Source organism: Acinonyx jubatus, chromosome D3 (genome assembly GCF_027475565.1).
Source record: "Acinonyx jubatus isolate Ajub_Pintada_27869175 chromosome D3, VMU_Ajub_asm_v1.0, whole genome shotgun sequence".
NCBI classification, from domain to species: Eukaryota; Metazoa; Chordata; class Mammalia; order Carnivora; family Felidae; genus Acinonyx; species Acinonyx jubatus.
The window spans coordinates 18,897,162-18,924,432 of NC_069392.1; the positions used below are offsets into that span (position 1 = coordinate 18,897,162).

Genomic DNA, 27,271 nt, shown 5'->3' on the forward strand with positions numbered 1-27,271 from the left:
GCCCCGTGATGGGCTCTGTGCTCACAGCTCAGAGCCTGGAGCCTTGCTTCGGTTTCTATGTCGCACTCTCTGTGCCTCTCTGCCGCTTGCACTCTGTCTTTCTCTCTCTCAAAAATAAGTAAATATTTAAAAAAATTATTAAAAAAAATAATTTGTGGCTGGTATGTAGAAATACCATTGGTTTTTTTGTGTATTTTCCTTGATTCCAGCAATTGTGTTAAATTCGCCTATTTCTAATGGTAGAGCAGCTATATAGCGTTATGCTCTCCTTTCCAATTTTTATGCCTTATTTTTTCTTCCCTCACCTTATTATACTGGTGAAAACTTACACAGATGAAAGGAAATGATGAAAGCTGGCCATGCTTATCTTGGTCTCAAAGGGATTGAGCCTTCCATCTCAAAAAAAAGGCTTTTTGTGTTTTACCATGAAGTATGATGTTTACTGTAAGGTTCTGCAGCTGTGACTTATCAGGTTAAGGAGGTTTTTTTTTTTTTTTTCAATTTACAGTTACTAAGGGTTCTTATTGTGAGTGCAAGTTGGGAAATTTTATCAAACTCTCTTCTGCATGTATTGAGATGGTCAATCCTTTTTTTTTTTTTTTCTTTATTCTGTTAGGCTATTAGCGCAATGAATTGCATTGCTTGATTTTCTCATATTCAACCAATCTTGCACTCCCAGAATAAACCCAAATTGGGAGTGATTTGGTTTGCTTGTCTTTCATTTAGGAACTTTTGCATTTCTGTCCATGAATGAAATCACCCTCTACTTTTCACTGCTCGAAATGTCTTTGTCAGATTTTGTTCTCAAGATGATGCTGGCCTCATTTAAAGCCTTGGGCAATGTTTCCTCTTTTCTGTTCTCTGGAAGTTTGTGTAAGACTGATGTGTTTCCCTCCATCAGTGGTGGGAAGAATTCACAGAGGAAGCCTTCTGAGCCGAGTTATTTACTCTGTCCCTGTGGGGGTCTCACTGTTTTTATTGGCCACGCTTACTCATGAGTGAGGTTAAGCAACTTTTTCTATGTTGAAGCGGCCATTTGTAGCTCTCTTTCTGTGGTCTAATGTGCATCTCTCTACTGGATACTTGCTCTTTGATATTAAGTATTTAAGTATTTAAATATTAAAGAAACCAGCCCCTTATATTTTTTGTACTGAAATGATTTTTCCCAAGTTTTTCCCTGGTCTTTTCTAATTTATTTTTATTTTTTATTTTTAAGATTTTTCTTTAATTCCAAGGTATTTAACATAGAGTGTTATATTAGTTTCAGGTGTACAATATAGTGATGCAACAATTCTATACATCACCCTGTGCTCATCACGATAAGCACGTTCCTTCCTGCCATCACCTAGTTCCTCCACCCCTCCACCTACCTCCCCTCTGCTAACCACTCTTTTGTTCTCTAGAGTTAAGAGTCTGTTTTTTGGTTTGTCTCTTTTTTTTTTCCGTTGTTCATTTGTTTTGCTTCTTAAATTCCTCACATGGGAGAAATCATATGGCATTTGTCTTTCTCTGACTTATTTTGTTTGGCACTATACTCTTTAGATCCATTCGTGTGTTGCAACTGTCCGTTGGTCTTTTAAGATGTTTTCCACATCAAAATTTTTACTTTTTCTGTGTTCAAATGTATCTTTTTTTTTGTTTTTTTTTTCTTTCACAACTTCTTGATTTTATGCCATGCCTGAAAAGGCTTTCCCCACTCTAAGAGTATAAATAAATTTCCCTGTATTCTTTGTGTTAAAAAAAAATTTTTTTTTAATGTTTATTTATTCTTGAGAGATAGAGAGAGACAGAGAATACCAGGGGAGGGGCAGAGAGAGAGAGAGGGGGAAACACAGAATCGGAAGCAGGTTCCAGGCTCTGAGCTGTCAGCACAGAGCCCAACGTGGGCCTTGAACCCACGAACTGTGAGATCATGACCCGGGCCAAAGTCAGACACCTAGCTGACTGAGTCACTCAGGCGCCCCTGTGGTTTTCTTTGTTTTTGTTTTTGTATTTTGTTTTATATTTATATGGTTTTACTCTTAAATCTTGATCTGACTGGAATTTATTTTGATGTAAATAAAAAGGCAGGGATCCCCCTTCATTATTTGCCTAGATGGCTATCCATTTGGTCAGATAGGTATGGCTAATAATCTTTTTCTTACTGCTTTGAAATGCTCCTTGTCTGATAGAGACAAGATTTCCGTATTTATTTACATCTCTCTGTGGAGTTTGTATTGTGGTTGATTTCTTAGCTTTATTCACATGCTGCTTTAACAGCATATGCTTAACAGCTGCATGTTTAACAGCTGTATGCTTATAATTTGTTTTAAAATTTGGTGGATTTGTTTACTTAATTTTTAAAATTGATTTCTAATGTTTATTTTTGAGAGAGAGAGAGAGACAGAGCACAAGCAGGGGAGGGGCCGAGAGGGAGACACAGAAACCAAAGCAGGCTCTGAGCTGTCAGCATAGAGCCCAACATGGGGTTTGAACTCACAAACCACAAGATCATGACCTGACTGAAGTTGGACACTTAACCACTGAGCCACCCAGGAGCGCTTTGTCTTTTTTTAATCAAGAATGGGTGTTGAATTTTGTCCAATGCTCCTTCAGTCTCTATGGAGATAAATAAGCCTGTGACTTTTCTCCCTGGGTGAAAGATAAGAGGTAAGAGTAACACTCACACCAAGAGAAGACCTTCCTGGCTGTGCTGGTGTCGACACCACTGAGATAGGCAGGACACGTTATTGCTTTAATGTGTTGCTAGATTCTCCTTGCTAATACTTTCTTTAGGAACTTGGGATTGAGTTTCATAAACACAATTGGCCTGTGACTTGCTTTGGCAGGTTTGGGGTCAGTGCTTTGCTGGCATCATAAAGTGAATGTGGACATTTTCCTTCTTGCTCCTCATTGTGGAAGCTTAACTGGCAGGACAGGTCTCTGGCCTTAGTGGCAGGACACACTTCACCCGAGGAACTTTCTAGAAGGGTGTTTGAGGTAGGCTAGTGTTCCTGCAATGTTCTTAATTTTTTCAATGATCATTGACACATCTAGATCTTTGCCCCTTCTTGGATCTGTTTGTCATTTATGTTTAAGGTTGCCAGATTTAGCAGATAAAAGTATAGGAGGTTCAATTAAATCTGAATTTCAGATAAGCAACAATATTTTCAGTATGAGTATGTCCCACATATGGCAACCCTACTTACGTTGTCCTAGAAAGTAAGGACATTATTTTATCAAAGTTGCCAGCTTTATTTGGACGAAGGTGAGTGATCTTTTATACTTTTTTAAAAAAATGTCTTAATGTTTATTTATTTTTTAGAGAGAGACAGAGCACGAGCTGAGGAGGGGCAGAGAGAGGGAGACAAAGAATCTGAAACAGGCTCCAGGCTCTGAGCTGTCAGCATAGAGCCTGACTCAGGGCTTGAACTCACAAACCACAAGATCATGATCTGAGCCAAAGGCAGATGCTTAACTGACTGGCCCACCCAGGCGCCCCAGGTTTTTTATACTTTTAACTGCCTCTATATCTTAGCTAATTTCCCCATTGCCATTTCTTCTTTTGTGTATTCACACTTCTTTCATTTATACTGTAGGCAGTTGAATAACATTTTCTGACCTGTTTTTCTGATTTCAAATTTATCAGTCTCTCCTTCAGTTGTTACTGAACCTCTCCTCTTGCTTTCCTGATTGTTCTGATTGTTCCTGCACTAAATTTCACTTAAATGCTTTATTCATTTTGATTCTTATTATTAATGCAACTGTTTAAGGCAATGAATTTTCCTTTGATCCTGCATTAGCTATAGGCTCTAGGGGCTCATCTGTACTCTGCCAATGTTATTTTGAAGATACTGCAGCCCTGGTTTTTTTTTTTTTTTTTTTAATGTTTATTTATTTATTTTGAGAGAGACAGAGAAAGCGTGAGCAGGGGAGGGGCAGAGAGAGAGGGAGAATCCCAAGCAGACTCTGTGCTGGCAGAGCAGAGCCCCCGTAGGGTTGAACTCACGAAACTGTGAGATCACGACCTGAGCCGAAATCAAGAGACGGACGCTTAGCTGACTGAGCCACCCAGGGACCCCAACCCTGGTTTTGATTTCCCCTGTGTAACAAGATGTGTAAAGAGCCAGCAGTAAGAGTCCCTTGATGGGCCGGGAAGGGGGTGGCTACCTGGCATTACTGGTGGGTGGGATGTGAGCAGGGGCTGGGCAAGTCCCTGAGGGTCGGAGGAGCAGGGAGGGAGAAGAGCAGGCTTCCTCCAGGAGCAGCAGGAACAAGGAGGAATCCATGCTGCCTCGTGGCAAGACCAGGTATGCATCTTCCAAAGCCCATCATTGTCTGAGTGGGGAGCAGATCGAGGCAGTGGCAGCAACAAGGAGGTGGAGAAGGATAAGGAAATGGAGGCAGGGCTGAGCCACGCAGTCAGAGAGAGGAAACCGGGTGACTGGAGGGGGAGAGGTAGACAACAGAGAGCTTCCGGTTGCCTCAGAGCTGGCTTCCAGTTTGGTGTGTTGAGTCCGAGGTGCCTGTGGCCCTGGCTGGTGTGTGGGTATGGGGTCTGATGACCCAGAAACCTGAGACAGAGCTGGGATGGGGACCCATCACTCATGTGTGGTAACTGAGCCTCAGGGAGAGACCCATTGGGCCCATGAGAGCCGGGCCTGGGACTTTTGTTAAGCCTCAAAAGCAGTATAGAGAAGAGAAGTTCTGTCATCCTTTCTGGCTGTGAAGTTCAGTGAATGATGTGCTAGAGCCACCAGGATGGTGGCCAAGGCCAGCCTCTGGATCCCACTAGGTCAGAAACGGCCTCACTCCTGCTTGTCTGAGCCCACTTTTTCTGCACCCCTGACTCCTGAGCCATAGCCGCCCTTCCCTAAAGCCTTCTTCCCACTCCCTCCCAAAGTCAGACTCTAGGAGGAGTTGCGGCCCCCAGGCTGCCTGGGTGCAGCAGTGAACGGCCCCGAGGTCCTTTCTCTTAGAGTCTGCCAGAATACCCCCCTCTGTCCTCCCAGTCAGGCTCAGATCAGAGACTTGCCCCATCCAGCCCTCTCTCCCCGTTTGTGGTCAACCAACAGTCCCCATCCCGATCCCTAGCACGTTATATGGCAAAAGTGCCTTTGTGACTGAGTTAAGTATCTTGAGACAAGAGAGCATCCTGGAGTATCTGGATGGGCCCTATATGCCCACAAGTGTCTTTACACACTTCCCGAGGGTGCCTTCTCCACCCAGCCCTGCCCAAAGCAGAGGGAGACTTCCACACATAAAGAGTAGAAGGCCACATGACCTCCCCACAGACGGAGCACCTAGAGTGATGTGGCCACCAAGGGACACCAGCAGCTACCAGAAGTGGGCAGAGGCGGGAAGGGTTCTCCTGAGAGTCCCCTGAGGGAACTCGTCCCTGGCTTCCCCTTGCTTTCGGCCCCATCATCTGATTTCAGACTCCTAGCCTATGGGAGCATAGATTTCTGTAGTTGGAAGGCACTTCGTGGTATTTTATCTCAGCAGCCATGGAAACTGTACCTACTCCTGCCCTGCTTGGCCAAACTCCAGAGCGGGGTGGGAGGCCGTGGCTCAGCGGTAGAGCTGATCCCCAGAACCTGCCAGGTGGAGGTATGCCCCTGAGGGACATTTGGGCGACACTCAAGTGCTCCCAGGAACCGGTGTGGGGTAAGACCCCCCAGGTCAGTCCAGCGAGGCCCCTCCAGGACAGGCAGCCCACCCAGCAGCTGGCAAAGCCCTTCTCAGCAGTGGGGGGCTAATGGGTCCAGAACAGCAGTTCTTAACTGGGGATGATTTGGCCAGTGGTGGTGGTAGCGGGTGCTGCTGCGTTTAGCGAGCAAAAGTCAGGGATGCTGCTCAACATCCCACAATGTGGGGACAGCCCCCCCGACAAAGACTATTTCACCAAAAATGTCAACAGTGCCGAGGGTGAGAATGGGGCCAATGGATGGGGCTGGGGGCTGAGGTGGGGTCCCAAGTTCTACTTCATCCAGCCTTTTCCTGGCACATGGGACAAGATCCAGAGATGGTCCTAAGGCCTGGCAAGCCTGGGGGGCAGACGCCCCCAGGCCACAGCCCTGCCTTCCCACTGATAGGTCCCAGGCAGGCACACTGCAGAGGCCCAGCAGCGGTGTCCTGGGCAGGACCAGCCAGTCTCTAGGCCTCGGTTTCCACACCTTCACGGTGGTGTGTGGTGAAGGACTGTAAGAGCTGTGTGTGTGCTAAGGGTCCCTTCCCATACCTACACCCCAAATCATGCCGAGGTCCACCCTCCTCTTTAATCTTGGACTAGAGGGTATACAGATGGGGAGTGGGGCAGGTGGGGAGGGAGGGTGGGCCACGGTCCTGAGTAAGAGGTCTAGCAGAAGCTTGGGGGGCCAGGGCAGGGCCACATGAGACTCTGGGGAGGGCTCAGTCCCCACAGTCGTCCATCTTCCAGCCTGTCCCCACCTCTTGCAGCCCAGGCTGACCCTCCGCCGAAGGGTCCAGATCTTGCTTGGGTGCTGGGTCCCACAGCCAAGGCCAGCCTGAGCACACACTGACAGTGGGCCGGATTGCAGCTGCCAGAAGCAGTCTCCTCAGTAGCCCGAGGCCTCCCCACCTTTCCTTGGGTCCGCTGCGGCATACACACAGGCCCCGTCCTGGGACACGGCCTGGACCACGTTCAGGAAAAAGGGCCTCATGGTCTGGTTGTGGCCCCTGTCCTGGAGCCCCTTCTGCACCTCCTGGAGAGGAGAGAAGGCCAGTGCACAGGTGAAGGCAGCTTCGCAACACCTGCAGAGGGGGCAGGGCCCCGGGTAGAGGTCTGACAGCCCCAACGGGGAAGGCAGGACTGGGCACCAGTGGCGGTGAGGATGGGAGGGTGCTAATGCAGCCTCATCTGTAGGGCGAGGAGCCTGTGACCTCCCACCAAAGGTCCCAGTGGAGAAGCCAGGCTCCAGGGAGCATGGTGGGGAGGATGTCACCCAGGCCAGAAGGAGCTAGAGATGCAAGATCACTTCTGTCCTGGATCTGAGGATACCAGGGGCCTAGCTGCAACATCTGAGGAATCCAGCGGCTTTGGCAGAGAAATGGCTTATGGGGACTTACACTGCGAGACCTCTAATTTTGAGGACTTTGAGAGCAAAGCCTTCTTAAGGCAGAGCTTGGGACCTTTCTCAGAGTCCCAGCTCCTCCATACATAGGAACTGCCCAACTGAGGGGTGGGGAGTGCCCAGGGGCCCTGGGGCATGGAAGAGGAAAGATCTTGGCACCAGCAGTCAGGCTACATAGGACCTTCCATCTCAACACTGACATGAGAAGACCAGAGATCCTGGTTGCCAAGAACATGGTAAACTTCTTAGGACCTCGGGCCCTGAAAGCTTAGGGCCCCAATGGTTGAGGAATCAGCTGGAGGAAGGACTCAAATTTTCAGATACCATTTTCTCTGAAGATCCATGAGCCCAAGGACACTGACCCCCAGGCTAAAGGCACCAGTGGTCCTGAGGGTAAGGTGCTCAGAGCATGTGGCTCAGGTCTGAGACAGTGAGACTATGGAATTTGAGGGTGTCAGAAATCCAGGCAGGTGTAGGTTTCTAAGAACTGAGTACCTTGCCTTAGGGTTATGGCGCTTACACATTTACCAGTCTGTAACTTTTACACAGATCCTGGAGTGTAGAGGCCTGTGCTACTCAGGCCCCACATTTCCACTTAACATTTTGGACCAACAGACTAAGGACCTTAGCCCACTGACCCTAGGTGCCAGTCACTTCTATTTACAAAGACCTTGATGTTCTACAGTCCCCAAGACTGGGGCCTCCAACCTGATGTCACAGTGGTAGGGCGAGGTCTCCAGAGCACCATGTCCTTGGGTTATGTTTCTCTGCCTGATGCACCAATTGCCCAAGGTCCTTAGATTTGAAGGCTGAGGTCCTCATAGCTGAGGCCACAACAGGACCTGTGGTCATCAGGGACTCTGTTCCTTAGCATCTAGTGGCCAAACTCCAAGGCCTTCAGGAAGGAGGACCCTTCTGGCCTTTAGTCCCTAGCCTTGGCTATGATAACCCTTGGAGACTCAAGGTTTCCACCCAGGGTCTAGGATTTTCTCCATAGAAGGCCCTGGATGTATAGCCAACACTCAACCTCTCCAAGAGAGCTGAGGATCTTGGCCTATGGGTTGCTGGATTCTCTGAGATCTCAGAGCACAACTCCTCAGGGAGTTGATGTTCACAGAGTGAAAACCTCAGTTAAGGGTCAAAGAGGAGGGCCCAAGAAGATGAGCCCTGAGGGCATACTCACTGTCCTTCTGCCATGGGGAGGACCCTATACAGGGAGGGAGCTCCTCGGACTCTGAGAGTCCTTAGTCTCCAGCCCCCAAGACCAAGGTTCTCAGGGACTATATATTCCCTTGGAGTAAATGTTCCTCTGTCTATGGTCCTCAGTGTTCTAAGGGCCATGGGAGGCAGCTCACAGCAGAAATGGCAGCTTTGAGGACCTTTAACCCCAGCTGGCTGAACTGACCCCAGGCATGAAACTTGGAGGCTTGAAAAGCTGCCAGACTTTTAAATGAGATCTTAGTGAAGGGAAGGCTTCTGCCAGCCCAGCAAATCTCTGAGGAAGGTTGGGGCAGAGGAGTGGGGGCAGGGAGTTGGACAACATAATTTAGCTCTGAGCACCTGCTTGTGTGGGGGAAACCAAGAAACATCCATAAGAACCAGCACCAGTGCGACCCCCATGCCCCAGAAAGAAATCCCTATGCAGACTGTCACAGGAATGATACCCTTACAAATAAACTCACACATGAAAGCTATAAATCACACAAGGAAACAGATCACCATGAGGGAGTCTGAGAGACCACAGCCAGGAAAACTAGCTTCTGGAGAGAACAGAATAGAGCAGGAACCAAGGTGCAGAGGTACTTGGCCTGGGAGAAGTATGGACAAAACCCTATTTTCTGACTTGGGGGCCACAAGACTGGCCTGGTGCCTCCCCCACTGAGCTTCTGAACCCGTGATGGCCCCGGAAGTGGAAGTGTACCCATCCTAAGACACTCAGCGACTGAGATCCTACCAGGGGCTTTGAGCAGCATGCACTGAGGCATCTGTCCTAGCAGTGTCAGGGACAGTGGCCTTACCCGGCTGAAGTTGGGCTCATATTCCACATGGCCCTCGCTGTTGACATGCAGGATAGGGGCTTCAATGGCAGTCCTCAGGTCAAAGCCAAGCCATAGCTTGTTTATGATGGCCTGGGGGAGGGAAGAAGAACACAGGAAGGGAGGACACCAGCCACCCTACACCAACCCCTCCCTGTCCCTGGGAGGGGGGATGTTCCAGCCAGGAGTTCCCCGACTCACCTGAGCCACAGCAGGGATGATGAGCTCCCCACCAGCCCCACCGATCACCAGCTTTGACCCCTGAGCTGCATTGATCAAGATGGAGGGGACCATGGATGATGGAGGTCGCTCGCCTGGAACTAGAGGCCAGATGGGTGTCACCCGCAGCCGCACTTCCAGCCAGCACCCTCCAGACCACCCCTCCATTTCTGTCTCCATTCACCGCTGTGCAAACAGGGGCTGGGCGAGGCAGTGGGGCTGGCCCAGGGGCCAAACTGCATCGCCCAGCCTGCCTGCCTTCCCTTTTCTTGCCAGTGGGGTCCTCAGTCTCACCAGGTAGTGGGGTGACTCTGGAGTCCGGGGAGCGCCTCCAGCATAGGTCCAGAAGCTCATTGTTGAGGAGGATGCCCGTGCGTGGCGAGTACAGCATTGCTCCAAAGCTGCAGACAGATGCAGAGCCTGGGCTCGGGCTGTGGGCGCCAGTCTCCCACACCAGCAAAGCTGTCGAGCACCGCTTTCCAGGAGTCCCTCATTTTAGTGGCAGCCTTCTAGCATGCTGGAGCTGCCATTCTCTCCCTGGCACTGCCCCCCAAGGATCCACCTGTGCCCCCCAGTTAGGGCATCCTTCTGGGTAAAGCTCATTCCCAAGCGGGTCATGGTTCAGGGCCACCCATCTGCAGCCTTTCAGCCAGAAATGACAGAGGTGTGTGGCCCCTCTGACAGAGAAGAAGCAAAGGGAAAAGCAAGGTACTGCCCCATGGACGCAAGCAAGGGGAGACTAGGGGGCCCGTAAAACAAGCTGAGGGAGCAAAGGAGCAGGGCCTGGGAACAGGCAGGAACATACGGCGTGTTGATGGTGCTCGTGGCTGCCACAGCACTGCCATCCTCCCCCAGCACAGAAACGTGCGCTGTGCCCATCCCGTGGCCCCAGGCCCCGGCCAGGCTGTAGTGGCTGAGATGGTGGTCACCCCGAGCGTCGATCTGCTGCTGGATGTGCTGGGCCAAAGCCTCTCCCAGCAGGTCCTGGGAGGCGTTCTGGGGTGGCCGGGCAGATGGTAGGAACAGTAAGGTGCCAGGTAGGCCCACAGAGAAGAGGGTCTCCTTTGGAGGCCCTCTCCCGTGCACCCCCCTTGAGCCCAGGCTACCACCAGACGCTGCTCATCCTCCGGGCCCTCTGAGATATGGAGCCATCACTGCCTCTCTCACACCTGCCACTCTGGGCCCCTTCTAGTCCGCAGACCTCCTCACCCTCCCTGCCCTGGGCCACTGCCAGGCTGTCCTGTCCTAAAACCTCATACATCTCCCTCCAATCTCACCCAGCCAGACTCTTGGAGTCCAGGAACAGCCTGGCCTTCCCTTCATGCTGAGCCCTGGGGCTGGGACGGGGGCTCTCCACCAGCCACAGGCCATCTCACCTGGATATCCGGGTGGCTACGAGGGTCCCACAGTCGCCACCTCTGTCCCCCGGCAAACTTGAGCGTCTCCACAAGGTGATGGTACAAGTTCACGCTCCCCTCGGGCCTGGCCACCGACTCAGAGGAGAAGTTGAACCCTGGGAAGGGGAGAGGTGCAGATATGGATGACCCCGTGTAGCGGGTGGAATGTTGGCCCCCCTCAAAAAAGATTTGTCCATGTCCTGATCCCTAGAACCTGTGAATAGTACCTTATATGGCAAAAGGGTGAATTTTACCTTATATGGCAAAATGTGTGATTAAGTTAAGGATCTTGAAAAGAGCAGATTATCCTGGATTATCCGTGTGAGCTCTAAATGTAATCACACAATTAAATGTAATCTTATAAAACAGACACAGAGAAGAGGAGGAGGCCCTGTGAGCGGGAGGCAGAGACTGGGAAGATGTCGCCGCAGCCTGGGAGTGCTGGCAGCCACCAAAAGCTGGAGGAGACAAAGAACAGATTGTCTCTCAGAGTCCCCAGAGGAGCCATGGCTCAGCTGACACCTTGATTTTGGACGTCTGGCCTCCAGAACTATGAGAGAGTGGATTTCTGTTGCTTTAAGCCACAAGTTTGCGGTAATCTGTTATGGCAGCCAAGGGAACTGAGATAGTCAGCCTCGGGCAGCTCCAACCCTGGACACTGCGAGGACCCCCTTTCACCATCTCACAGTCCAGGCCTCAGCCCTGGATGCACACACGGGCCCGGCAGCTCACCACCTGCACCACCCACCTGCTCCTGTGCCCCAGGACTGGATCGCCTGCAGGGAAGGACTCACTGGGTGGATGGTGTCAGACCCTTCAGCAAAGCCCCGAGTGTGGACTGCTCCAGAGGCTCTAGAGCACAGCATCTTGCCTGTTTCCACAGCCCCATCTTTGGTGTCTGAGGAGGAGGCTGAGCTGGAAAAGGAAGGCTGCCCCGAGCTACCGCTGGGCTTGAAGTTCCCAATGGGGGCAGGACTCTGGGTGGGAGGGCTGAGAGTCTTTCTTACCTTTGAGCACGTTGAGGATGAAGCTGAGAATTGCACCCCCTGCGGGTGGTGGCGGTGAGTATAGGGTGTAGTCCTCCAGGGGCACTGCCAGGGCATCCACTACCTCCGGCTGGAACTCTGCCAGGTCCTGCAGGGTCAGCTGGCTACCTGAGATGAGACAGAAAAGACTCCATGTGCAGATGGGAAAACTGAGGCAGAGTGACAGCCATGGATCCCAGGTCACCTGGTGGGGCTTCCCCCATCCCCTAGGCTTCTAGAGCCCTAGGGGTGATGGAAGGTCTGTGGGCAGCGGCGTCAGGGCTGGGCCCTAGAGCCAGGCAAGGGATGGGTGGACAGAGGCCGAAGGCAGGCAGGTTGGTGGGGAGAAGAGGGGAAGGTGAGAGAGGCAAGGTGGCCTCTGACAGACTGTGAAGGTGGTGGACAGCTCCAGGCCCAGGAGCCCACTGTGGCCACCACTAACTCCCCTCTGTTGGCCCTAATTTCTGGGAGCTCTGCTCCTCAAGGACTCTGACCACGGGGTCCTGGAGGCCAGCAGCGGGCAGGCCTGGATACATGGCCTCTCCAAGTCCTGGGAGCAGTCCACACTCCAGCAAGGATTAGGGAAGGGCCTGCCTTCACTCCTAGCATCCAGAGCCAGCTCCTTCTCAGGCAGAGCTGTGGGCTCTGGGAACTCAGCACAGCTGACCTTGATTGGCAATGTCCTCCAGCAGCGTCCGGCCCAGCGTCCCTGTGTAGAAGACCTCTGCACCTTCTGTGGCCACGGTTTCCAGGGTGGCAGCCAACGCGGGCCATGGGAATGGGTCCTGAGCCTTCAGAGGTTCTGTCCCATTGAAAAAGAGCTGCCTGGGGAATTGGGGGCAGACTCAGGGTGGGGCCGGGTCCTGGAAGGCAGCCACACTCCTGTGGGGGCTCTTGTGGGTTCTTTGAGACCCTACAGGGAGGCAGTCCTGGTCTAGGGTCCGAGGGCCTGGTGTAGACATCAGGGGAGATGGTTTCTTTAAGACTGGGTGGGGCTGAGGCCTCTCACCTCACCCGTCACCCTGGCCTAAGGAGTGTATGTGCCCTAGCAGGGCCTGGGACACCCCTGGGAAGACATGGTCAGCGGACTGGCAGGGTGGGCAAGGGGGGTGGCCAAAGCCCTCCTGACAGCCCAGAGGGGCCAGAGGACGGTGGCAGAGCCCAAATCCACACCCTGGAGTCCCATCACGTGGATATGGCCTGAGCCACTCAGATTAGGTTCTGCCACATGGAGCCTGAAAGTCTGAAACCGCAAAGTACTGGCCTTCCTGGCCTTCAGGCCCCCAATACCACCATAGGGTCAACCCTCCAGTTTGAGGAGGCTCTGAGGTAGAACCGGGGTAGGAGCCAGGCAAAGACAGGCCAGAGCCTGAACCCAGGAGATGAGCAGGAGCCCTGGGGCTCCCTGGGGAAGTGCTCACCTCAGAGAAGTCATGTACAGGGAAGGCCGTAGGAAGTCACTCTGCAGGAACTGACTGAGGGTAAAGGGCATGCGGTAGTCCCCTCGGAGCAGGGAGATGGTGGGCCAGAACAGCTGTGCCCACGGCAGGTGGCCGTGGCGACGGTGGGCCTCAGCATAGCCACGGAGTTCCCCGGGCACTCCAATCCACTGGGCCCCTAGGAGGCAAGTGGCATCGTGTCCCTGCCCCCAGGCTGCCCCCACCTTGGCCTCAGCCCTATAGCCTGCCCCAGGGGTTCTCCACCACCCCCACCCTTGCCCCTCCAGCTTGGCCCTCTTGGCGTGGCAGCCAGAATGAGCTTTCTGGAGCCCACACCTGACCATGACCCTCTCTGCTCAAACCCCCATGGCTCCCCACTGCCTTCCCTCAGGGCCCAGCACAAACTGGCTCCAGGAACCCCCACCCCACCCACCACCCCTTCTCCACTGAACCCTCCAAGCCTTTGCTAGGCTGGTTCCTATGCTTAGATCACCACCCCCTACTCAGAGAGCCCCTCCCCCAACTCCAGCAGGTCAGGACCTCCATGGGGGCAGGTCAGGACCTCCATAGCTAGCTGCTATCTCCTGGTACCAGGGTGTCAGAGCCTGTCCAAGACGCCCCTTCAGGGGAGTGTTTTGGTCAGCCCCAGTGACCTGATGGGGTGGGAGCCTGTGGTCCCTCCAAGGGCTTCACCTGTGCCCAGTGGCTGGGCCTGCTCACACTGGTCCAGCAGACCGGGGACATAGCTGGCAGGCACCGTCTCCCTGGCATTGATGACTTCCACCTTCCCTAGAGTTGGGGCAGAGCATGTGAGTGCTCAGGGGCACTCCTGTAGCTGCCAGGCCTCATCCCACACAAACCACCCCCCCAGCCCCCTGCCCTGCCACAGCCCTGGCCCTACTCTAGGCCTCACTTTCTCTCTTTGTACCATGAACTAGCCTCTGTGCTGTAGGGGCCAAGAGCAGGCTTCCCAAAGATGGGCCACTTTGGCATGAAGATTATTTGTGAGTTAAAAGCAAATTAAAACCCAGCAGAATCAGGAAAAGCTTTTTACCTCCCCCACCCCCTCCACTACTGCCTGAAAGAATTTACACAGAGGACCGGCTCCAGGAGGACAGCTATCACCACAGACAACTATATTAGGATATGAATGAGGTAGGGTAGGTAGACTGGACCTTGCAAGGCCTGTTTGGTCAAAGTCTTCTGCTTCTCATTGTTTCCCAGGACCTCCCCCCTCCCCACACACATTTGTTTAGCAAATATTTACGCTTCTTTATCTTCCTGTGAATTGCACTCCTTCCTTTTGAAGTCCCAGACCCTTACCCCTTCTCCTTAGCTCTTTTTGCCTGTCTTTGGAATTTCCGTGTCTGTGTGGATTCCCCAGAAATTAAATTTGATTTTGTCCTATTAATTTCTCTCAGGTCAATTTAATTCTTAATCCGGCCAGAAGGACCTTGAAGGGCAAAGGAAATTCCTCCTCCTTGACAGTGCTAAGATTTGAGATGGCCGTGAAGTCTTCACAAAGACAAGCTGGGGGGAAGGGCAGGGGCACCAAGAGGACCCAAGAAGGGGCATGGGTGGGCAGGACAGCTCAGCAAACGCTGGGGATGTTTATAAGCACCTCACTGTTAGCACTTGTGGACAAGCCCATCCTCCCCACGGGGTTCCCCATGCGGACTCACCTGTGGTGGCGTTATAGATGGTGAAGATGACCCCTCCGCCCAACCCCATGCTCTGAGGGTTGACGACTCCGGTGCAGACCAGAGCCGCAATGGCGGCATCCACAGGTGAGCCATGTTGCTGGAGGATGGCTCTGGGGGACACGGCATACAGTAAGAGGCCTGGCTCCCCTGCCCCAGCCTCCCAACATGGGCTTACTCGGTTGGCATTTACTAGGGAATGGTGACAGGTAGGTGACCTTCTGCTGCCACCAAACCCTGGGTTAGGTCAGCTGCCCCCTCAAGTCCAGCTGCTCACAGGTCCACAGCCCTCTACAGATGGCAAATTGTCATACCATTTACAATGCCCCTTGACATATATAAGGAGCTTCTCAGTTTGTAAGAAGATTTTGCTGTCATGATTCCCTAGGCCCTTCCAGCAGCCCTGGCTCATTTGCCTGAGCCAGACCTCCAGTCCCTCCCAGCAGTCCAGGAGCCCAGCCTGGGCAGCACCCCCTCCCCATCTCGCTGGGGTCACATAGGCCCCAACCCCTTTAAGACTGAACTTTTTCAGGTGACCCCAGGTTCTTGCCCTGCCACCAGGGACTTGGGTTCCCCAGCCCCCTCCTAGGGCCCCAGTGTCTATGGGAATGCTCTCTGGCCTTAGTCTCCACATCTGTCCATGGCCACCCAGGGGTGGGCCCTTAAGCTCCAAGGTGCTGGTCAGACTGGCCTGTGTCAAGGAAATGACCTTGTCCTTAGGGTACAGCCCTGTATAGTTCACTGGGGGCTGCCTCTTCCTGAACACCCAGGAATCCTCTCCAGTACTTCAAGGAAGCAAGCATTTAAACCAGTTACAGATGGGGAAACCAAGGCCCAAAGAGGGAGTTGACCTGGTTCCCCTCCTCCACCACATTGGACCTCTGACCCCAGCACCCTCCCTCAGCTCAGGCATCTCAGCCTGACCACTCCATTCTGGGCTCACACCCTTCTCTGAGTCCTTTCTCTGGGCTCACACATGGGCACACATGGCTACCACATGGACATCTGCAATCTTGGAATGGGAAAGGGACACATAAAATACAGTCACATCCAGACACAGAGAAACACAAACGCTTAGTAAGAAGAAAACACCATAAGCAAAAACAAAAGACAAACTGTAAAATCTTTTTTTTTTTTTTTTTAATTCCCATTATAAAAGCCTCATCTCACCTGACTCATTGCTTCCTGACTCTGGACGTGCTTTCTATACCCACCTTCCAGAAGACACCTTCCCACCACCACCACCATCACCACCATGCTCTGGTTTTCCCCCCACCTCCCTGACCTCACATTGCTGAAGGCATCAGGCTCAGTCCTCCATCCTTGTGCACTATATCTCCTCCCAGACGAGCTGATCTAGGCTCAGAGCTTAAATCACAACCTCCACCCTGATGATGCTTAAATTTTATCTCCAGCTCAGTCCTCTCCCCTAAACTCCAGTCACATCCACAGTCATCCACAAGATACCTCCTCTGGGTGTCTAAGAAGCATTTCACACTTTTTTGTTTGTTTTGTTTGTTTCTTAAGTTTTTATTTGAGGCATTTCACTCTTAACATGACCTAAACTGCATTTTCCTACCACCTCTTGTCCCGCCAAATGGCTCCTTTCCTCCCTTCACTATCTTCGAAAGGACACAACCATTCACACCTTTGTGCTGGCCATGAATGCTAGAGTCCTTCATGATTGTTCACTCTCTTTCATCCCCAGATCCAAGCTACCAGCATCTCTCATCTGGGCTATTGCGACATCTCTTACTTGGTCCCCTGCCTCTGCCTCCCCCCCACCCTTACATATTTAACAAAATTACCTGTCAAAATGTAACTCAGACATCCCCACAACAGGAAACTAAATAATTCAGACCAAACTTCCTACAGACCACTAGAAAATCCAGACAAATAGAAAACATCTGCTTAAAGACATCACAAGCTGGGAAGAAATACAGGCCTAGAGAAAGAGGAGCCTAGAGAGAGAAAGATGTTTGCTGGTCCTGGAAGAAGTGGCCAAGAAGCCACACAATGCTTTTGACACCCTACTGTGGCTGGGGGTTGGGTATGCTGGTGAATCACACTTGGAGATGGGTCCTTGCTCTGGAAGTAAAACGAGAAATGGGTCAGCCTTGATGAGCCCAGTGGCCCAAGCTTCAAGTCCTTACTGTTAATCAAACTGGATGAAGATGATATCCTGGGCCTTAGATTATTTTTAATAATTTTTAACACATTCCCCAAAAGCTAAATTTAAAATAGCCAAGCAAACAAGGCAGTAAGACAGCATAAACAAAGCCCAAGATAAAGCACAATGAAGAAAGACCCATGGGATCTCCAGATTTTGAAACTGTCAGACCACAGTACATTGAAGGGTATAAAAAACAAGATTAAGAATTTCACCAGAGAACTGGCAACTATAATACATGGAATTAGGAGCTCAATGCTAATAGTAAATTAGCAACAGGTTGGACACAAATTTTTAAAAAAGATTAATTCAATACAAAATATCCAAATCTGGGGCACCTGGGTGGCTCAGTCGGTTAAGCGGCCAACTTTGGCTCAGGTCATGATCTCACGGTCCGTGAGTTCGAGCCCCACGTCGGGCTCTGTGCTGACAGCTCAGAGCCTGGAGCCTGTTTCAGATTCTTTGTCTCCCTCTCTCTGACCCTCCCCCGTTCATGCTCTGTCTCTCTCTGTCTCAAAAATAAATAAACGTTAAAAAAAATATTTAAAAAAACCCAAAATATCCAAATCTAAGTACAGAGGGGGAAAACTATAGAACATATAGAAAATAGATTAAAAGACATTGGGATAAAACAATAAAAAAAATCATGCAAATGCTAACTAACATTTATAACTATATTCATTTCAGACAAAGTAGATTTTAAGAAGACAGATATTATTTGAGATAATAGGGATACATTATTATTATAAATCTCAATTCAACATGAAGACATAAGAATCTGAATGCATGTACACTTAGTTTAAAAATGCAAAGCAAAAATTGGCAGAACAAAAACAAAGAGACAAATATACATGGTAGAAACTTTTAGGCTGGGAGGCAGGTCAGAAACTTATAGAATAAGTAGGATAAAAATCTGTAAGGCTGTAGATGATTTGAATGACACCACTGTAATAAAATGACTGAACTGACACATACAAAGTGATGTACTCAGAAATCATGCAGTTGAATACACGTTCAAGAACACATAGAATATTTATATAAACAGATCATATTCTGGACCTTAAAGCAAGCCTCACAAGTTTCAAAGAACTGAAATCATACAAATGACTTAGAAAATCCCCACATATTTGGAAACCAAGAAAAACACTATTAAACAGCTCACAGAACAAAGAAGACATTACAACAGAGATTAGAAAGTGTTTCAAACCAAGTGCAGTGAAAATACTACACATCAGAACTTGGGTTATCAGCCATCATATGGGAGGAAGGAAAGGGGAGGCAATGGGTCTGAAGAACTTCCACATCCCCCACAGGGTCTCAGAGGGAAGAGATCAATGTGAAAACCTTCACTCAGATGAGTGTTACAGATTGTGTTAGGCAGTCTCCAGCTTATGGGTGAGTGAAAGGTAACCAAGAGAAGACATGGTGCTAAAGAGTTCTGGGTCCTAGAACTCTCAAAATGAATAAACCAACACCCTCCTCCAGGGCAGAGAGCACTGCCCTGATGAGAGGCTACTGTAGTAGAAGCAAATTGAACAGGACAGGAACCACAGAGGCAAAATAAAGAGAAAACAATTGTCAATAAGTAGGAGACCACATATATTTTTCCAATCATTTTGTGAAAACAGCAGAAGGAATTCAAGAGTTATGAAGTAATAAAAGCTATTTTGACCTGCCTTCCAGCCTAAAAGTACAGGAAAATTCATCTTGCTTTACCATGGATAATAAAACATGTTGAAGTCATATCCCATACAGAATTGTTATAAGAAAAAAAGATAATAAGGAGCAGCATAATGATCCATGGAGGCATGCTAAAAAGATGAGCCTACAAAGCAGATGTAAATGGCAACTTAATATATCAAAATGTGCCAAAATAAATTAAAAGAGTTATAGAAGCAACGAAGGGACAGGATACATCAGAATTAGAAAAACTGCAAATGAAGAGACTAGAAAAGATGACTTAAAAAACAAAATTATAGAACTCAAGAAAGAATAAAACATAAAAGAAAAAATTCCCTGAAATGAAGGCTAAGCACAAACACAGGGCAAATGCCTACAGAGGTTCCTTAAAAGAAAGAGAAGATGAGGGTCACCTGGGTGGCTCATTTGGTTAAGCATCTGACTCAATTTCAGCTCAGATCATGATCTCACGGTTTGTGGGATGGAGCCTCGCATCAGGCTCTGCACTGACAGTGTGGAACCTGCTTGATATTTTTCTCTCCCCTCTCTGCCTCTCCCCACTTGCTCATTCTCTCTCTCTCTCTCTCTCTCTCTCTGTCTCTCTCTCTCTTTCTCTCCCTCTCTCTCTCTCAAAGTAAATAAACATTAAAAGTTTTTTTTAAAAGATGGGGCACCTGGGTGGCTCAGTTGGTTGAGTGACACTTGATTTCAGCTCAGGTCATGATCTCACAGTTCATGGGTTCAAGCCCCATGTCAGGCTCTGCTCTGGCAGCATGGAGCCTGCTTAAGATTCTCTCTCTCCCTCTCTCTCTGCCCCTCCCCTTCTTGTGTTCTCTCTCTCTCTTTCAAAAATAAACATTTTTTAAAAAGAAAGAGAAGATAAAAAGGGGAGAAATTTTTAAATCAAAAAGAAATGAAAAAGAGATTTTAAAATACAAAAGACAGGCAAAGAAGATCAAACACAAACATAATAGGAGTCCCAAAGCAGAAAGCCAAATCTATGGGACAGAATAAGTAATAAATACTTTAATTCAAGATAACTTTCATAATTTAAAAGGAAAAAAAACCCACAAAATTTACTCTGTATTGAAAAAGGCACTCCACTATGTGGGAAAATCAATTCAGAATAGCCAACACTGAGATATATTCTAATAAACCTTTTGGACTTCAATAACAATTAATAATTATTTGGGAATATAGATAAAAAGACTCTTCTAGAAGAGAAAGAAAATAAGATTGTCATCAGACTTTTCAACACCAGTGCTTTGTTCCAGGGATGGTGAAGTGTTATAATCAACACATTCGAGGAAAGAAAACGTGAACCAAAGATTTTATATCCATCTAAACTGACCATCACCTACAAAGGCCACAAACTGTTATAAACGTGCAAGAGGGAGAGAGTTAAGATGGCAGAGTAGTAAGGGGACCCCAGGCTTGCTTGCCTCATCCCTCAAACACAGCTAGATTCACATCAAATCATTTTGAACACCTATGAAATCAATCTGAGGATTAAGAGAACAACCTGCCCAATTAGAGGGAGAGAACGTGACAGGTACAAGATGCTGAGATGTGAACTGGGGGAGAGAAAAGCCATGGCGCCGAGGTGAGACGGGAGCCCCTTTCGTGGAGAGGAGAGAAGGGAAGAGAGAACGGCACATCAGGCCCACACAAGAAAAATACTTCTTCCCTGAAACCATTGACTGGAGAATCAAGAGGAACTGATTATCGGAAGTTTTTGCAAACAGTGGAGCTCAAAATCTGAGCATTTAGAAGTCTGCGCCATTCAATGGAGTAGATCTGGGCAGGCAGTGGTGCTCCTGTGGAGAAGGAAGGCAGAAGCCCAGGAATGGACAGCATGGTGTAGGGATCCCCTGGGTTTCACTGGGAGATCTGAAGGAAGCCTGGAACACAGGAGGGGAGATTGTTCACTTGTCTGTGAGGGCTACCTGAACAGCGTGGACACCAGCTTCTCTACCCTGCGATAAGAGAGCAGAGTGATGCCATCTTCCCTCACCCACCAGCACTGTTGGACTTCAGCAAGCAACAGAACACTCCCAGTGGAGGCTGCAGCTGCTTACACCAAAACCCACCCTGCTGTGCCCTGCAGGTGCACCTTCACTAGGGCAGGTCTGACTGAGTCAGCACAGTGGGCCTCTCCTCAAGAGGACCAACACAAGCCCCACACATGCACCAAGTCTACTGATCATAGAGTGCTCCAAAGCATCAGCTTCAGTTCTGATGGAAATAGGATCAGGCTTTTTCCTTCCTTCCTTCCTTCCTTCCTTCCTTTCTTTCTTTTTTTTTTTTTTTTTTCCTTTGGAATCAGGCATACAGTTTTTGGTCTGTTTGTTTGCTTGTTTGGGTTTTTTGTTCCTTTTTCTTTCTCTTTTTTTGGAACAGTCTTTAAAAAAAAAAAGGATTATTTTAACAAATCAAAGCACACCTAGTCAAAGGTCCAAACACTCCCCACTGCAACCAAGGAAGGAGCTCTGCAGAGGGCTGATGTGGAGAAAAGAGCAGACAAATCACAACAGCAGAGTGCACACAGCATACACCAGAAACACTTCCTGACATGGCAGTTCCTGGACAGTGTATGACCTCTTCTTATAGAGCATTACTCTCAGGAACAGGAAAAATAACAAGTTTTTATAACACACAAAAGGCAAAGAGCTAGACAAAATGACAAGAAGGAGAAATTCTCCCCAAAAGAAAGAAAAAAGAAACCACAGCCAGGGACGTACTCAAAACAGACATAAGCAATATACCTGAACGAGAATTTAGAGCTACAATCATAAGAATACTATCTGGGCTTGAAAGCATAGAAGACACCAGAGAAACTCTTGCTGCAGAGACAAAAGACCTAAAAACTAGTCAGGCCCAATTAAAAAATGCTGTAACTGAGATGCAAAATTGACTGGATCCTCACAATGAGGATGGAAGAAGCAGAGGAATGGATAGGTGATATAAAAGATTAAATTATGGGAAATAATGAATCTGAAAAGAAGAGGGAAACAAAACTATTAGATCACAAATATAGACTTAGGGAATTCAGTGATTCTATAAAGCACAATAATATCCCTATCATAAGAGTCCCAGAAGAGCAGGAAAAAGTGACAGAAAGTTTATTTGAACAAATTATAGCTGAGAACTTCCCTAGTCTGGGGAAAGAAACAGGCATTCAAGTCCAAGAGGCACAGAAAACTCCCCTCAAAATCAACAAAAGCATGCCAACACCAAGACATATCACAGTGCAACTTGACAAAGAGAATTCTGAAAGCTAAGGACAAAAGGTCCTTAACCTAAAAGGGCAGATACATAAGGTTTGCAGCAGACCTGTCCAGACTTGACAGGCCAGAAGGGAGTGGTGTTACATATTAAATGTGCTAAGTGGGAAAAATAGGCAGCCAAGAATACTTTATCCAGCAAGGTTGTTACTCAGAATAGAAGGAGAGTAAGGAGTTTCCAAGACAAGCAAAACCTAAAGGAGTTCATGACCGCTAAACCAGCCCTGCAAGAAATATTAAAGGGGACTCTTTCAGTGGGAAAGAGAGACCAAATCAACAAAGACTAGAAGGGAACAGAGACAATCTACAGGAACTATTACTTTATAGGTAATACAATGGCACTAAATTAATATATATCAACAATTACTCTAAATGTAAATAGACTAAATGCTCCAATCAAGACATAGGGTATCAGAATGTATTAAAAAAACAAGCCCCATTGATATGTTGCTTACAAAAGACTCATTTTAGACCCAAAGTCACCTCCAGATAGAAAGGGAGGGGATGGAGAACCATTTATTATGCTAGTGGACATCAAAAGAAAGCTAGAGTCGCCTACTTATATCAGACAAACTAGATTTTAAAACAAAGACTGCAAAAAGAGATTATATCACAGTAAAGGGGTCTATCCAGTAAGAAGAGCTAACAATCATGACTATTTATGCCCCCAATTTGGAAGAAGCCAAGTATATAAATCAATTAATAAGAAACTTAAAGAAACTCATTGATAATAATGCAATAATAGTAGGGGACTTTAAAACCCCACTTATAGCAATAGATGTATCTAAGCAGAAGTTCAACAAGGAAACAATGGCTTTGAATGACACACTGGACCAGATGGACTTAGCAGATATATTTAGAGAATTTCATCCTAAAGCAGCAGAATACACATTCTTTTTGAGTGCACACAGAACATTCTCCAAAATAGATCACATACTGGGTTACAAATCAAGTCTCAACCAGTGCATACCATGCATATTTTCAGACCACAATGCTATGAAACTTGAAGTCAACCACAAGAAAAAATTTGGAAAGACCAAAAATACATGGAGGTTAAAGAACATCCTACTAAAGAATGAATAGGTTAACCAGGAAATTAAAGAAGAAATTTGAAAATACATAGAAGAAAATGAAAATGAAAATACAACATTCTAAAACCTTGGGACACAGCAAAGGTGGTCATAAGAGGGAAGTGTGCAGCAATACAGGTCTTCGTCAAGAAGCAAGAAATGTCTAAAATACACAACCTAGTCTTACATCTAAGGAACTGGAAAAAGAACAGCAAATCAAGCCTAAAACCAGCAGAAGAAGGAAATAATAAAGATTAGAGCAGAAATAAATGATATAGAAATAAAAAGAAACAGAACAGATTGAAACTAGGAGCTGATTCTTTGAATTAGTGGGGTGCCTGGGTGGCTCAGTCAGTTGAGTGTCCAGCTTCAGCTCAGGTCATGATCTCACAGTTTATGGGTTTGAGCCCTGTGTCGGGCTCTGTGCTGGCAGCTCAGAGCCTGGAGCCTGCTTCCAATTCTGTGTCTCCCTCTCTCTCTGCCCCTCCACCACTAGTGCTCTGTCTCTCTCAAAAACTAAATAAACATAAAAAAATAAAAAGAAAGAAAGAAAAAATTAGCAAAATTGGTAAACTCCTAGCCAGACTTAAGATGAAGAGAAAGGACCCAAATAAATAAAATCACAAAATTTAAGAAGAGAGATCACAATCAACACCACAGAAATACAATTAGAATATTATGAGCAATTATATATAAACAAATTGGGCAATCTGAGAAGAAGTGGATACATTCCTAGAAACATATAAACAACCAAAACCAAAACAGGAAGAAAGAGAAATTTGAACCGACCCATAATCAGCAAAGAAACTGAATCAGTAATCAAAAATCTCCCAACAAACAAGTGTCCAGGGCCAGATGACTTCCCAGGGGAATTCTATCAGACATTTAAAGAAGAATTAATACCTATTCTTCTGAAACTGTTCTAAAAAATATAAATGGAAGGAAAACTTCATTAGCTTGATTCCAAAACCAGACAAGGACCAATTATAATGACAAGGACCAGACAAGGAGAATTATAGACCAATATCCCCGATGAACACGAATGCAAAAATTCTCAGCAAGATACTAGCAAATTAACTCCAACAGTACATTAAAAGAATTATTCACCATGATCAAGTGGGGTTTATTCCTGGGCTGTAGCGGTAGTTCAATATTCACAGATCAACCAATGTGACACACCACATTAGTACAAGAAAGGATAAGAACCACATTATCCCTTCAATAGATGAAGAAAAAGCTTTTGACAAAATACAGCATCTAATCTTGATAAAAACCCTCAAAAAAGTAGGAATAGATGGAACATACCTCAACATCATAAAGGCCATATATGAAAGACCCACAGCTAATATCGTCCTCAAGGGGGAAAAACTGAGAGCTTTTCCCCCAAGGTCAGGACTACAACACGGATGTCCACTGTCACCACTGTTGTTCAAGATAGTACTGGAAGTCCTAGCCTCAGCAATCAGACAACAAAAATGTTTATAGCAGCACTAGCAACAATAGCCAAATTATGGAAAGAGCCCAATGAATGAATAAAACCCTGATGAATGGATAAAGAAGATGTGGTGTATATATATACACAATGGAAATATTACTTGGTGATCAAAAAGAATGAAATCTTGTCATTTGCAATGACATAGGTGGAACTAGAGTGTATTATGCTAAGCGAAATAAGTCAGTCAGAAAAAAAACAAAAACCGGGTGCCTGGGTGGCTTAGTCAGTTAAGCGTCCACTTCGGCTCAGGTCATGATCTCGTGGTTCGTGAGTTCGAGTCCTGAGTCGGGCTCTGTGCTGACAGCTCAGAGCCTGGAACCTGCTTCAGATTCTGTGTCTCCCTATTTCTCTGCCCCTCCCCTGCTCATGTTGTCTCTCTCTGTCTCTCAAAAATAAATAAACATTAAAAAATTTTTTTTAAAAAAAGAAAAAGACAAAGATCATATGATTTCACTCATATGTGGAATTTAAGAAGCAAAACAGATGAACATAGGAGAAGGGAAGGAAAAATAAAATAAGATAAAAACAGAGAGGGAGGCAGACCATGAGACTCAATTATAGAGAACAAACTGAGCATTGCTGGAGGAAAGGTGGGGGGGGGGGGAGCTAAATGAGTGATAGACGTTAAGGAGGGCACTTGTAGTGAGCACTAGGCGGTATATGTAAGTTATGAATCCTTAAATTCTACTCTTGAGACCAGCATTATACCATATGTTAACTGACTTGAATCTAAATAAAGACTTGGAAGAAAAAAAAAATAAACATGCAAGAACTCAGTGAATATTTTCCCCATGAACCCTTCCTGAAGAATCTAATAAAAAGCAAACTTCAGAACCAAAATAACTGGAAAGACTTGGACATGAGTGGGAGTAAGAATTGAATATATATTTACATGTAGACCTAAAACTAAAAATGATGGTTGTAATGGAATTAGTACAGCAACTTAATGGCTCTTGTTCTGAAGATGTAGGTACAGCACAACCATAAAAAATGGTTTGGAGATATGGTTTTGAGGACATGGCTGTTGTCTTTTACTTATGTGCCAGTCAAATGACAATTTAAAAGAAAAAATTCTTTGGAGGCATCTGGATGGCTCAGTTGGTTAAGCGCCTCACTTTATAGCTCAGGCCATGATCTCATAGTTGGTGAGTTCGAGCCCCACATCAGGCTCTTGGCTGTCAGCACAAAGCCCACTTGGAATCTTCTGTCCCCCTCTCTCTCTGCCCCTCTCCTCCTCCCCTCTCTCTCTCTCTCTCAAAAATAAATAAACATTAAAAAAAATACTCTTTGGTTTACAGACCCCCCGGTATTGATAAAAGTAAATGTGCCTGTGTTCTTACACATGAAATTGGATGCGTAGATGGGTTAAATGAACCAATGAAAAATTTCCTTTTAATGATTCTGTGGACAGAAAACTCATTTGGTGGGAAGAGAGAAAATTAAAAAAGTGGTAGAAACAGCTAAAGCTGTTATGGATGGTGAGGCCTATTGTGTGGATACAAAAAGGAAGATGGGAGTGAGAAGAAAGAGGCTGTATAAGAAATAGAATAAGGTTTGATAGAATGATAGGTATTAACTAAGAGTAAGAAGATATCCCATATCCCTTCAGATCCTATCTTGGGAGAGAGAAAAAACAGGGGGAAGAAGAGGTTTCCAGGTAATTTCAGTATTACCCATGGTAGGGAATTCTATCAGTCCAATAGGATAGACATAAAGATTTTTATTTTGAGGAATCGGTTCATGTTATTGCAGAGGCTGGCAAGTTCAAAATCTGTAGGGCAGGTCAGAAGGATGGAAACTCAGGATTTTTATGTTACAGATTCTTTTCCCAGAAACCTGTTTTTATAGTTCCGGTCTTCAACTGATTGGCCATGGCCCACCCAGGTTTCAGGATGATCTGTTTTAAAGTCAACTGAATGAAATGTTAATCGCATCTATAAAATACCTTGAGAGCAACATCTAGACTAGTATTTGACCAAATTACTGGGCACCATAGCCTAGTTTAACCATCAGAGGAGCAAATAGAGAATATCCCAAAAAAAGTAGGAGAACTACAAGTATCATATTTATATACCTAATATTATAATTACATATAACATATAACATACAATAAAGATACCAACAGAAATATAATAATCATTAGAGCAAAAATACAAGGCTCTTGATATTAAAAGCTATGCCAAAAAGAGAAAGTAAGTGATATATTTTCTTGTTTTGCAAAAAAAAAACAAAAAAACAAAAAAACAAAAAAACAAAAAAAAAACAGACATAATAGCAAAAAAAGAAAAATAAAATGAAAAGGAGATACATAAATTTAAAAAAAAACAGGAAAAATAAATCAGAGACAAATGAAAATGATTCCCTCTAAAAGACTGAATAGGAACAGAATGAAGGTAAGGTGAATGAGATCTTTGAGGATATCTTTTTACATAGTTTTGACTTGTATTCAAAAATAAAATTAAAACAAAAAGGATGAAAAAGGAAACCCTAACATTGAATATGAACTGAAAAAAAATTAAGCTAACATATATTGAACTGATAACCACATAGGAAAAAAATTTAATTGTACCATACATCTTTTGTGGGATATATGCTAAAGACAAACACAACAACAACAAAACCATGCAAAGAGATCTCAAACTTTACTTAGATTCATTGAGTGATACTATTGAATTAACTTGGA

General features: G+C 46.7%; 1 protein-coding gene across 4 annotated transcripts in view; it reads right to left on the reverse strand.

The window, feature by feature from the left end:
* The window catches only part of GGT5 (gamma-glutamyltransferase 5), a 45,381-nt gene that overhangs the window by 6,550 nt on the left and 11,560 nt on the right, over positions 1-27,271 (reverse strand). Inside the window, exons 2-12 of one of the 4 annotated variants that reach the window (XM_015077587.3) lie at positions 14,872-15,002; positions 13,883-13,978; positions 13,172-13,367; positions 12,418-12,575; positions 11,733-11,879; positions 10,705-10,841; positions 10,134-10,324; positions 9,623-9,729; positions 9,311-9,429; positions 9,092-9,202; positions 6,240-6,704 (exon numbers count right to left, since the gene is read on the reverse strand). In XM_015077587.3, coding sequence (XP_014933073.2) covers positions 6,558-6,704; positions 9,092-9,202; positions 9,311-9,429; positions 9,623-9,729; positions 10,134-10,324; positions 10,705-10,841; positions 11,733-11,879; positions 12,418-12,575; positions 13,172-13,367; positions 13,883-13,978; positions 14,872-15,002 — 1,540 coding nt within the window. In that variant the 3' untranslated portion in view covers positions 6,240-6,557. Of the gene's footprint in view, positions 1-6,239; positions 6,705-9,091; positions 9,203-9,310; positions 9,430-9,622; positions 9,730-10,133; positions 10,325-10,704; positions 10,842-11,732; positions 11,880-12,417; positions 12,576-13,171; positions 13,368-13,882; positions 13,979-14,871; positions 15,003-27,271 lie in introns of those variants that run through there. The other 3 variants (XM_053205922.1, XM_027044108.2, XM_027044107.2) reach the window with 3 other exon arrangements.